An 11,727-nucleotide genomic window follows, 5' to 3' on the forward strand; every position below is an offset into this window, starting at 1 on the left:
TATACATACATACATATATACATACATATATACATATACCGGCTATTTCATTTTCTTGTTTTGCCGGAATGGCATTATAAGAATGATTCCCGGGTCCGCTGAAGGCGGTGTCAACAATGATGGCATATGTTTGCCTGGATGCTCACTAGGAATAGGGAGGGGCTATTCCTGTTGGTGGTGTTGAAGTGATGACTTCAGGCTGCAGAGCCAGAAGTCCCTCCCAAGGCGAGGACGTCGACCAAGGGGATAATGCTTTGCCACCTCCCAGGTCTTGATGGAGGGGCGATCTCACGAAATAGAGGGTTGGCACAGGCTTTCAGCCCATCAAAGAATTTAATGTGCCTACGGCCTATGAATTCCGGCACAGAAGGGAGTTGGAGCTCCTCACATATTACTCTGTTCCTGGCCCGCTGGAGTGAAGTTCCTCTGACTATTCGCCTCAGGAGGGAGTTCTGGAAACTCTGAAGTTTGGAGAGCGTAGTCTTGTAGAGGTGTCGCATGAGTGGTGCACCATGGAGCAGCGTTGGACGTATGATGGCCTTTCCAACACCACTATTATCTTGGAACTACTTTATATTACGTTAAACTAGCTTTAATTTGAGTGCTAATTGACATCTATACGTCCCATAGTTCCTGAGATATATATAGATTGCTCAAAATAAATTCACTAACTACTAATCTTTCTGTACATTCTTATGAAATGTTGCTTTTTAGTAAGCTATATCTCGAGAACTATTGAACGTAAATAGCTCTATTAGGGCTCATGTTTTAGCAAATTTACTCTACTTTAAATAATGTTCTCTTGGGTTTTCTAGTGTTGTTGGTAGTTTCAAAGATAAAGAGCACCGGATGAAATTTTTTTTCTTACCTCCCGAAGCAAAGAAAGAGGCATTTTTTCAAAGAGGTTTGAATTCAAACCTTTTTGAAAAAAATGTATAGGTGGGAATGTAATGTAATGGGAAAATGTAAATGGGACGTATAGATGTCAATTAGCGCTCAAATTAAAGCTAGTTTAACGTAATATAAAGTAGTTTATTACCTTTATCTGCGTAGGATGAGTACTTTTTATGATATTTGCTAAAAGTAAATTGATTTAAAGTTATTCAGACAATAAGTTTGATTTATGAAAAACTTTATTTCAGAAACCATAAGACGTAGAGATGTTTGCCAGCACTCAAATTAACGTTTATCTTTGTAGGAGTCGTAGTTTTTATGATATTTGACAAAATAATATCACAAAATGTTAATTTCTAGTTGTTCGAATGATTTTTGAAAAATTAACTATAAAAAATCTCTAGAACCATAAAACATCGATATATATACCAGCACTCAAAATTAAGGAAATTTTACTCACTATGAAGTAGTTTCTTACATGTGTCTTCGTAGGGGTAGTAGTTTTTATGATATTCGCATATGAAAATAAGTTTTTCACATAAAAATTTATCCTGAGAACTATTAATCAATTTATTTTAGCAAATATGAAAACTACTACTCCTACGTAGATAAACTTCATAAACAACTGTATATTCCATTAAACTAGCTTAAATTTGAGTGCTAATAGACTTAATTCTATACATCCCATAGTTCCTGAGATGTAGATTTCTCAAAATAAATTTAATAACTACTGATCTTTCAGTACATTCTGTGCTTTTTTATAAACTGTTGCTTTTTAACAAGCTATATCTCGAGAACTAGAGAACGTAAATGGCTCTATTAGATCTAATATTTAAGCAAATTTATTCTACTTTAAATGATGTTCTCTTGGGCTTTCTATTGTTGTTGGTAGTTTTAAAGACAAAGCGCTCCGCATGAAACATTATTTTTTTTTAACGTTTTGAAGCAGCTGCCATTTTTTATTTCCCCTATCTATACTTGGCAGACTCATCAATTTTGACTAATAATTATACATAGTTTTCATTAAAGTAATTAGAAATTGGGGTGAAATAACTGCCCTTTTCTCCTCTTGGTTACTTGTATTATTCCCTGTTGATCACCTCCTCCTTCCTCTACCTTTAATCCTCTCGTAGGACCCGGGCCTACATGCCTCCTTCCTATCTTCAGTAATAGTTCTCGGTAGAACTATGTAGCTTCAATCATGCATGTCCCGGCGGCTGGATACCCTCCGGGCTTATATTCGTATCTACAGGAATACTTTCCTGTAGGACGAGGTTACCATCCTCAGACAACTTATGGCTGGTACCCCTCAGCCTCAACCTGTATAGTCGACTCCTAATCAACTACCTTACCTTTATTGCATATCTATATTGTCGAGGCCTTCTGGTCAAAAGCACATATATTGGAGTTAAATTTTACACAAACACCTTGACACCTGTATCATTAATCTCTTCATCTAACTGCCTCTTGGAGGAAGTAGTAGAACACTGCTTAGATAGCCTTCATTGTGAATTGTATGCACTTCGGACATCTTAAGAAATAAACAAATGACATTCAACTTAGGCCAATGTGATATAAAAAAAAAATTGGAAAGATTAAGCATATAGCATTTCCATGAAAATCATATTTTAATTAGTGGACGACTTGAAGTATTACTGACTAGTCTAGCAAAGAAAAACTCCGCTACTATTCATTGGTTATCGCTTTAGCTATCTCTATAACCGCTTCGAGCCATTTGGCGCAATCTAGCTCTAGATCGTCACACAAATATCGAATTTTTATATATGTATTATTTCTTTTAATTATACAAATGAATAAAAATTTCAGGTGTTGTAATATTCATAAATGTATTAGAGTCAATAAATATTACAATAGAATCTTGTGATCCACCAAAAGCAAGCAAGCATGCGTAGCATCTCTCAATGCGGTTTAATAGCTCAAAAAGTAAACTATGCACAAACTTGCCTAACCAAAGTGTGAATTTCCTCCTCGTAGAACCACCTCTATTCGAGGCAGTAAGTAACAATATATGTACATTGTGGATCAGTACATTCTAGTGCTATTTTTGGAAATGTATATTGGATGTATTATTTAACTTTACCTTTTCTGGATTCTCCTTCTTAAGTCTTCCCTTCCTGTTTTTATTTATAACCTCAAATTAAGGTTTTTACACGAAAGATAATCTAATATCGAAACAAATCGGATTGTAAAATAAGTTTGTAGCGTTTTTTATTGGTTGTTTCAATAAAAACTTCAGATTCTTGTAAATATTTTTAATCAATTATATATGACCCATTTTTATCTGTTACATGTTTACATCTTTCAGGTAATTTTTTAATTCCATCCTCCCAGATCTTCTCGGATTCTTGGGCAATTAACCTCTGTATGTGCGTTTTGCAGTCCTCGAGCGAATTTAGTGTTTCCCGTTAAGAGAGTTTTGAAGGGCCCGAAATAAGTGAAAATCTGTTGGGGCAAGGTCTGGAGAATAGGGTGGGTGGGGGATCACATTCCAGCCTAACTCTAATAATTTTTGCTGGGTCTGCAAAGACATATGAGGACGGGCGTTATCGTGATGAAAAACTATGCCTTTGCAATTAGCCAATGCTGGACGCTTCATGCTCAACCGCTGCCTTTAATTGTTCCAACTAGGCACAGTATACTGCAGAATTAATGGTCCTGTTGGGCGGGAGGAGCTCAAAATAAAGGACTCCTTTCCAATCCCACCAAATGCACAGCATAACCTTTTCTGGATGTAATCCTGCTTTTGGAGTCGTTAACAGCGGGCCACTTCGTTTTCCCCAGGACTTTTTCCTCACAATATTATTGTACAGGACCCACTTTTCATCCCTAGTTATCAACCTCTTTAGAAATGGATCATTAACATTGCGTTTCAGAAGGGAATCGCTAATGGATATACGGTCCAATAAATTATTTTCCGTCAAATTGTGAGGAACCCATATATCACTTCGAGAAACATATCCCGCAGCCACCAAATGATTTGAGACACTTCCATAAGATATGTTAAGCATTTCTGGGATACTCCGTGTCGTAAAGTGAGGGTTGTCTGTGACCAATGCTTGAATTTGGTCATCATCAACAGTTGAAGGACGACCCGAGCGCTTTGCGTCTACCAAGTCAAAATTTCTGGTTCTGAACCCAGCAAACCACTTACGGACGGTGCTTTCTCCTGAGGCATCATCGCCAAACACACTGCAAATTTTGTTAACCGTCTATGCAGCAGATTTTCCTTTAAATGACGAAAATGAATTTTTTTCTCTTCTATTTTGAGCAAGCAAAATATCACTTATAGTTAAAAAATCTCTGGTGACTACTGGTGCATAAAAGCACCTTAACTAATGGTTTTTGAGAATATGTAAAATTATTGAAGAAGTAAAAACGATTTTATTAACACAGAGAGGATTAAATTGAAATATTGAAAACGCTACGAACTTATTTTACAACCCAATAGATAAGAAAATTACTCACCATTTATTTTATAATTAATTTTTTGCGTGATATATTCAAAAAAGGTCTCGAGTTTAGAAAGTTATGATGAATTAGCTTTTAGTAACTTGCTTTCTGCTCTTTTGAAGTGCTAAACACAAATCTAACGTTGTAAAATAAAATGTTTGACTGCAAATATTAGAAATCATTAGAACATAATGCTAAAATTAATTTTTTTTTTTGGCGTATAACAATGCAAAGTAAGCATTTAAGGTCTATAATTCCTAAATCCTAAATTAAAAGGAAGATGAAAACATTATCTACAATTCATGTCTTAATCATTTTTGTACAATTTGTGGTTTTCCCGCAATGTGGCTTATAAATAAGGGAGAAAATATTGATGAGAAGACTATTGACCGAGAAAAATATATAAAAGGAGAAGATGGTTGGGGGTTCGGTCAGTGTAGAACACAAATAAGCAAAAACTTATTAGTTCCAACATTCGCCGAGACTAAGAACAAAAAAACAAGACAGTAGCGAATGAATAAAAGGATATATAGAATGATTAGAAAAAATGAAAATAGTTACATTTTGGATATACATATAAATAGTGTTGACAGACATGAATAGTTTAAGTTTTAAAACAAGATAGAGGCTGAGAATAATAATATTAAAATTGAGTATAGGAAAGAACAGATAATGAAATGATAAAATAAACATGAAAATCTAGTTAGTAAAGATATGTACAAAATGAAATTAAATAGAAAATAATTTTTTTTCGGGATATAGCAAAATCTGTTTTAACTTCTAATATTTTATAACATTACTTCATCAGCATTGCAGACAACCAGAAATGAAAGTAGAATTAATTTTGTAACAGGAATAAAAAATTGGTGACAAAAACAGATCGTCAATTTTTATATATAGTTTTTTAATTATTTAATGCACAAAATATATTAGGATTTCGGCTGGCTTTTTGAAGTTCAAGGTGAAAATTAATATTCTCAATATTACACTATAGTTTTATAAGAAATAATTAATTATTCTAAAAAGAATTAGTCTCCAAACATGAAAAACAAGATATTTTAAAATTGTACTCATATCTTCTCGATTATTTATTTTCGATTACTTGCTGATGTACTATATACATTTTTCGGACAACAGCTGTTGATTTTTGATTCAGTCAAGAAGCTTGTTTGAAACGTAAACAGGGTTGTGAAGAGTGATGAATGGAGGAAGCTGAAAAACTGGATGTTAACGCTTTATTTATCATTCGGGACTTGAGTTAGTGAAATCTGTTTGTACAATTATAATTAATTATGGGTAGATCCCGATCTCGGAGTAAATCGCCCAGGAGGCGGCATAAGAAGAAACACGGTCATAAGAGGTCCAAATCAAGAGACCGATCTCATAAACATAGAGAAAAATCAAGAGATCGTGCTTCTAAAAGCAGGTAGCTTAGAAATTTATTAAATCCATTCTGGCTACTTCCCAGGTCAAATAAGGTTATGATTAATTTTCCTTCTTTGAAGGATGATCTTCAACCCCATTTATTTTGTATGCATTCGTATTTACACATTATTTGGTCGGTTTAAGTGTAAATTTTGTTGGTTTTTTAAAAATGTTATTAGCCCCTGAATCAACATTAATGTGTCTTTTACATCAGTGTTCTATGGTTATATTAGTGTTATGACATGGATGAATGGTTGTAATTACTTTGCATCCAATTTTAGTTACTATATCTATTTTAGACAGTTTAGAAAATTGAGGTTGATTTTGTTGTTTCTTCAGGAACTTGTTTTAAATGGAAATTCTGGAATTTTTAGTCTTATGAATCTGACTTCGAAGTTTATTTTTTACCTCATAATTTCATTTCTTTTATTCGTAATATTTGCCTATTGTTTAATATAATCTAGAAATGATTCTGCTGTTATATCTCTGATTTTCTGCTGTTTCATTGAATATATATATTCCTGAGGTGAATAAGTTCTTCACTCGACCTATAGAATACACATTTTTGTTTAGCACTATAATAATAATAATAATAGTTAATTTTAATGTCTTTTATTAATAAATGAAGTTGAATACTAAATGATTGGTAGGAAGTAGTTTGAAAAAAAAATTTAAGATTTGAATAATACATTTAAAACCTCTCTTTTTGTAATAATATATTTGTTGGTACCATTATAGTGGTTCAATGTCTAACAATATTAAAAATTCTTTAAAATAAAACGTGTAGAGCAATTTTTTTCTTTATAAACCACCTGTCACATTTTAAAATACTTGAAGAGATTTCATAGGAAGTGCTTTTAATTGTAACGTTTGTAGCTGGGACTTTAACGTTTGTGGTTAACTTGCTTCGAGCCAGTTTCCACAGCAAGGGGTACTTATAAATGGTATATTTATCAGCTAGATAAAATTTTTAATAAACATTTATGATATATTCTTTTAATAACATTATCTATTCTATGTTAGTGTAAAATTTAATTGCCTGTAACATTTATATAATTTTTTTTATTTACATCCTGCCAAGTTGTATAGTGTAAACAGGTATATAATTTGGTAACTTTGTGTTTACATGACCTCCAGATATTAGTGCGCCTAATTAATTTAATGTGTAGTTAAAAAAAATATTGATTTTTCAATTTGATGTATTTAATATTCTAAATATTATTACACTTTTATCACAGTATCTTGTTAATTATGTTTTACAATTATAAACTAAATTACTTTATGTTCCTTAGTTCATTTTGTAATTTTAACATTAATTAAACATGAAAGTATAGATCTGGAAAATCTTTTTCATGAAAGACTTTTAATTTTAAAACTGACCTAATACAATTAAAAGAAAAATCATAGGAAACACCTCAAACATATGGTGGTAGTATATTTGATCCAGGTAAATTCTAGCTTTTTATACCATTTTTACACTGTATTAAGACATGTTTGGTCATTATGGCTTAGCATAGTGATGTACGTTGAAAGCTTATGAACAATTAAATTGGAATATTTTGTGAAAATGGTGAATTGATTCTGTTTTGAAACTTATCACCTTTCTGTGTAGTGGATGTGTGAGATACTTTATCTGCTGTCTAACTTAGTCCTGTTTATGAGCATTTGATTTGTCTAATTAGTCATAATTTAGTTCATGTAATTATGTTCATAGTTTAAAAAAATTGCTAGTCATTATGCAGCTTACACAGGTTTGTTGTTTCTTGCTTCATTTTTTAGGAGTGAAAATAAATTTTTATTAAATACATTTGATTTTATACTTAGTTGATATTAATTGTAAGTTTTATTTATATTTGTAAAGAAGAATTCTGTTTTGTTTCAAAATAGTTGCTTGAGATATTATCAAGCAAATGAGGGGTAGAGTATAGAAAAAGGGTTGTGTAAAATTAAAACAGTATCAATGTTCTGTCTAATGTATGCTATGATTTTTATCCATTTTGTGAACATTCACCAAAGCTCCTAAAAAGGTAGGATCCTATTGTGAAAAACCCAATTAAAAGTTTTGGAATTAAAAAAAAAAGTATTACTTTGAAATACACAAATTATTTAAAGAAAATCTAATGAATTGAATATAATATGGGAAGTGTACTTCAACCCCTAACTATGCACTGGCTGATTATCTATTTTATGGCTTTACTGTAGCCACATTAATGAAAAAAAAAATTTTAAGTAAATAGAGAGGTGGTAAAATAAACTAAACCATTTACCAGGATTTTCTTTGCTTAAGAATAAGATTGATGAGGGATACAACCTTTGTGCTTTGTGGATATTTGTGAAATTGGAGCTGCATGCATAAATAAAACCATGCTCTTGTTTTTAAAGAGAGAAAATAACCTCCATCTTTGGAGAATGTATAAAAAAAAAAAAAAAATGAATGAGAAACAAAAGATGGCCAAAAAAATTCTCTGCCACATTAGCTGAATTAGTGATAACTGTTGGAAGAGGGGAAGGCATTGATAAAAGCATAATTAATTGAATGAACTGTGATGATAATCTTGCACATAACTTATTGGGCTCTTTACTAGTGAGCAAATTATCAACCAAACAAAATGCTCTGAAATAGTTGTTAATGAACCTGGAGTAAAAGTGAACGAATCTACTACTGAGTAATAAATAATGCTGCAAAATAGTAACGGTTTATTGTCTGACAAACTTGTTTTGTGCGAAGTTCAATCTCAGAATAAAATAATTTTCTAATAAAATAACTGTTTATTTAAAAAAAATGTTATTTTATGTATAATCACATATTGATTTGTAACTTGTTCTTATTGTATGTTACTTTAGAGGTTTAATTAAATCTTTATAATGAAGTGGGTTTTTTACTGGTTCTACACCTTTACATATGTGGGTTTTTCACTAGTCTGTTCATCTAAGGCAATCACTGCACTCAATTACAAGAGTGTATTAGGCTGAGAGTTTTCAATATGTAAAACCAATTGGAGTGTTTAGAATATTTTTTAACCCTATTCAATATTTTTTAATTTCCTTTGTCTTCAACTGCATTGTGTCATATTTATCAATAATGTTTTCAAAACATTTAATTTTTTCTTTAGGAAAAGATCTAGATCTGCCTCATCTAGTAGCAGTACAGATTTATCTGATAGTAAAAATGTGAATTCTCTCAAAAAAAAGATATTGAATGACAGAAAAATGGATGAGGTTGAGCGTCTAGCAGAAATGGAAAGACAAAGGTATATTTTTATGTATACATTATTTTTTCAGTCTTAAATACTATTTAGTGCTACAAGCAATACTTCAATAGGAACTAAATTTCTGTTAGTTCTTAGTTAATTGGTCTTGAATTAAAAACTATTGAGATAGTGAAGAACATTACTGCTTTAGCTTAGAGGATATGCACTTTTAAGTGTATATCTATATGATGGAGTCCATATCAAAAATATTTTCAACCTTATTTTCTCATTATTACTTTATAAAATGTATTTTTTTTTTAAACTTTTATAAATTGTACTATCTTTTAATGTTTTATATAATTTAAATGTATATATGCCATGCAACGTTAAATAGTTTTGACTCATTTAATGTCTTAGAAAATAGGTTTTGATGTAAAAAAGAATATATGATGTTGTAATATTTTAATATATATTTCCAGTGGATTATATAAATTAGTTGCATTTCATTTATTTATTATATTATTTAATATTTTCTCATGAGGTGGGTAGCCTATTTGATAGACTAGGATACTTGGTACAAATACTGGATCGGGACCTTGAATTTTCTCTTGACAGTAAACTTGCCACCATGGCAACTGGTTTGACAGACCTTTTTTAGGTACCCCAAACTTTAAAATGGCTACTTGGTATTAGAGCATCAATCATGCCAAAATGGTTGTGGCATATGCGCTTTGAGCCAGTTGCCACATTAAAAGTACTCATAAAGGATCCATCGTTTCACTAAGCTTGGAATCAATAATCCGATCACAACAAAAAAAGAAAAGCATATTCTGACTTGTGCATCACATCTACATTTGATGTCATAGTCTGTTTCATCATCCTTTTTTGCAAAATCTGCCTAAGTTAAAGAGGTGTTTATTTAACTGACAGTGTCCTGTTTATAGGTATGTCTCTCATCTTAAGGTCGACCTGTCCATCATGTATAGAAGTATTGCTCTTATTTTTGTATATAGACCTTATATAAACAATTTAGATTGTTCTGTTTTTGTGATATTTGTTCAGCCTGAAAGACAGAGATGTGTCTTCCAAGTGATATTGAAATTCCCCTCCTGGGTCTGTCTATTCTTGATTTACTGGGTACTTGAACACTACTCCATCAGGGACGATCACAGTCCATTAATAGTATCTCATCTTCATCAATATTTCTGAATAGCACCACATGTCCTTAATATATCATGGAAATGGATTGCATTCCCAGCTTTGAAAGCCTATACACAGTGTTAAGGGCTTGAAATTCTTTCTCAATGTGTTGCAGTGTTAGGTTTAATAGTACTTCCACTGCTGCAGTAGGAGTGGTACACATGGCTCCAGTTGTCTATTGGCAAAGTAACTATTGCAAATTCTCAAGCAAAGGTCTGGGTTTACTGGCCATGGCCTTATGTCTACCTAGTTCTCTCTAGGTTAAGTTCTCTTACAAATCTAGAGGCATTGTAACTCCTTCATATTGGTCCTTTTGATATGGCAATGTCAATTCAATGTACAGTTGCAAAATGCTTTAACTTCATTACATATATCAATCAGAATACTACTCGGATGTATCTATGCTTCTTATTCACAGTACTTATTTCATTATGTCTGGGATTATGTTGTTGATGCAAAGTGCTTGTCCTAATTCCAGAGAAATCTGCATTTCTTCTTCTGCTATGAGGCAGTCCTCTTAGTTTTCAGGACATAGCCCGGTTTAGCTGAGTTTTCATGCATCTTTTTCTCTGAACAGCTTTCAGTAATTCTTCGAAATATTCCACCTATCTCTGTTACTTCTTCCTGAGATCTGAAAATATTCCCCTATTTTTCATTGTTTCAAGGATCTTTTCTTTTCGTATTTCTTTCAGTGTTCTATAGAAGAACTTTGGATTGTATTTGATTTGTATGTTTTGTGCTGAACTATTGTGTAAATAAATGATGTCCTGGTATTTTAAAGACAGGTAACATGAATTCATTTTTAAATGAAAATTTGCTGTTCTTGAATAGCTTTAAGTGAGAAATCATCATGTATTGAATTTTCACTTGTTCACAAATATTCAATTGGAGGCTGCTAAATTCAGTATTGACTTTAAGATTCGCTGGACTGTATGATCTTTAGTTTTGTTCTTTGGTTTGATTATTTATTGTATTTTATTTTAATTTATGTATCTTTTGTTTGTGTAGTTTTTTTTAAGCCACCAATCGGTCACAATGGTCAATTGTTTGATAGGCACTAATAAGAGAAGAGTTAGACTTCAGGAGAGATAATTGGTTATGCAAAATAATTTATTTTCTGCTTATAATAGAAAAAGCTGAAATCTGCTTGGCACATTTATTGAATTGATTCTTTAACAGTTAAATATTGAAATTAACAATCTAAAATAAATTATTTCTTATTGGATTTATTGAGATTCAGTTTATTAATATAATTTTTGTATTTCACTAACTTTTTGTAATTAACTGTCTTAGCAATATTACAAGACAAATTATGAGAAATTACAATCTTTTGTATTAAATAATGTCATTTACATGTTTTATCATTTGCCTATGATTATTTTGTATAGAGTGCTTAAAGATATGTACATTTTTTTTGATGAGTTGGTCAAAAATTATTTTTGATATGGACTGCTACATTTGTTATCCATTAAGACTGAAGATTTTATTAGTAGCATTTTTGCTTCAATTCTGTACATGATCCTATTGGTATAGTATATATATATAT

General features: G+C 31.6%; 1 protein-coding gene across 2 annotated transcripts in view; it reads left to right on the top strand.

Annotated features, from left to right (window-relative positions):
* The first annotated feature begins 5,497 nt into the window (after positions 1 to 5,497).
* Arglu1 (Arginine and glutamate rich 1) overlaps positions 5,498 to 11,727 on the top strand; it is a 23,170-nt gene continuing 16,940 nt past the window's right edge. For both annotated transcript variants that reach the window (XM_014423682.3, XM_014423683.3), the window contains exons 1-2: positions 5,498 to 5,791; positions 8,904 to 9,041. In XM_014423682.3, the coding sequence (XP_014279168.1) occupies positions 5,658 to 5,791; positions 8,904 to 9,041 (272 nt within the window). In that variant the 5' untranslated portion in view covers positions 5,498 to 5,657. The remainder of the gene's footprint in view (positions 5,792 to 8,903; positions 9,042 to 11,727) is intronic.

Source organism: Halyomorpha halys, unplaced genomic scaffold (assembly GCF_000696795.3).
Source record: "Halyomorpha halys isolate HHAL.00 unplaced genomic scaffold, Hhal_1.1 Scaffold434.1, whole genome shotgun sequence".
Classification (NCBI taxonomy): Eukaryota; Metazoa; Arthropoda; class Insecta; order Hemiptera; family Pentatomidae; genus Halyomorpha; species Halyomorpha halys.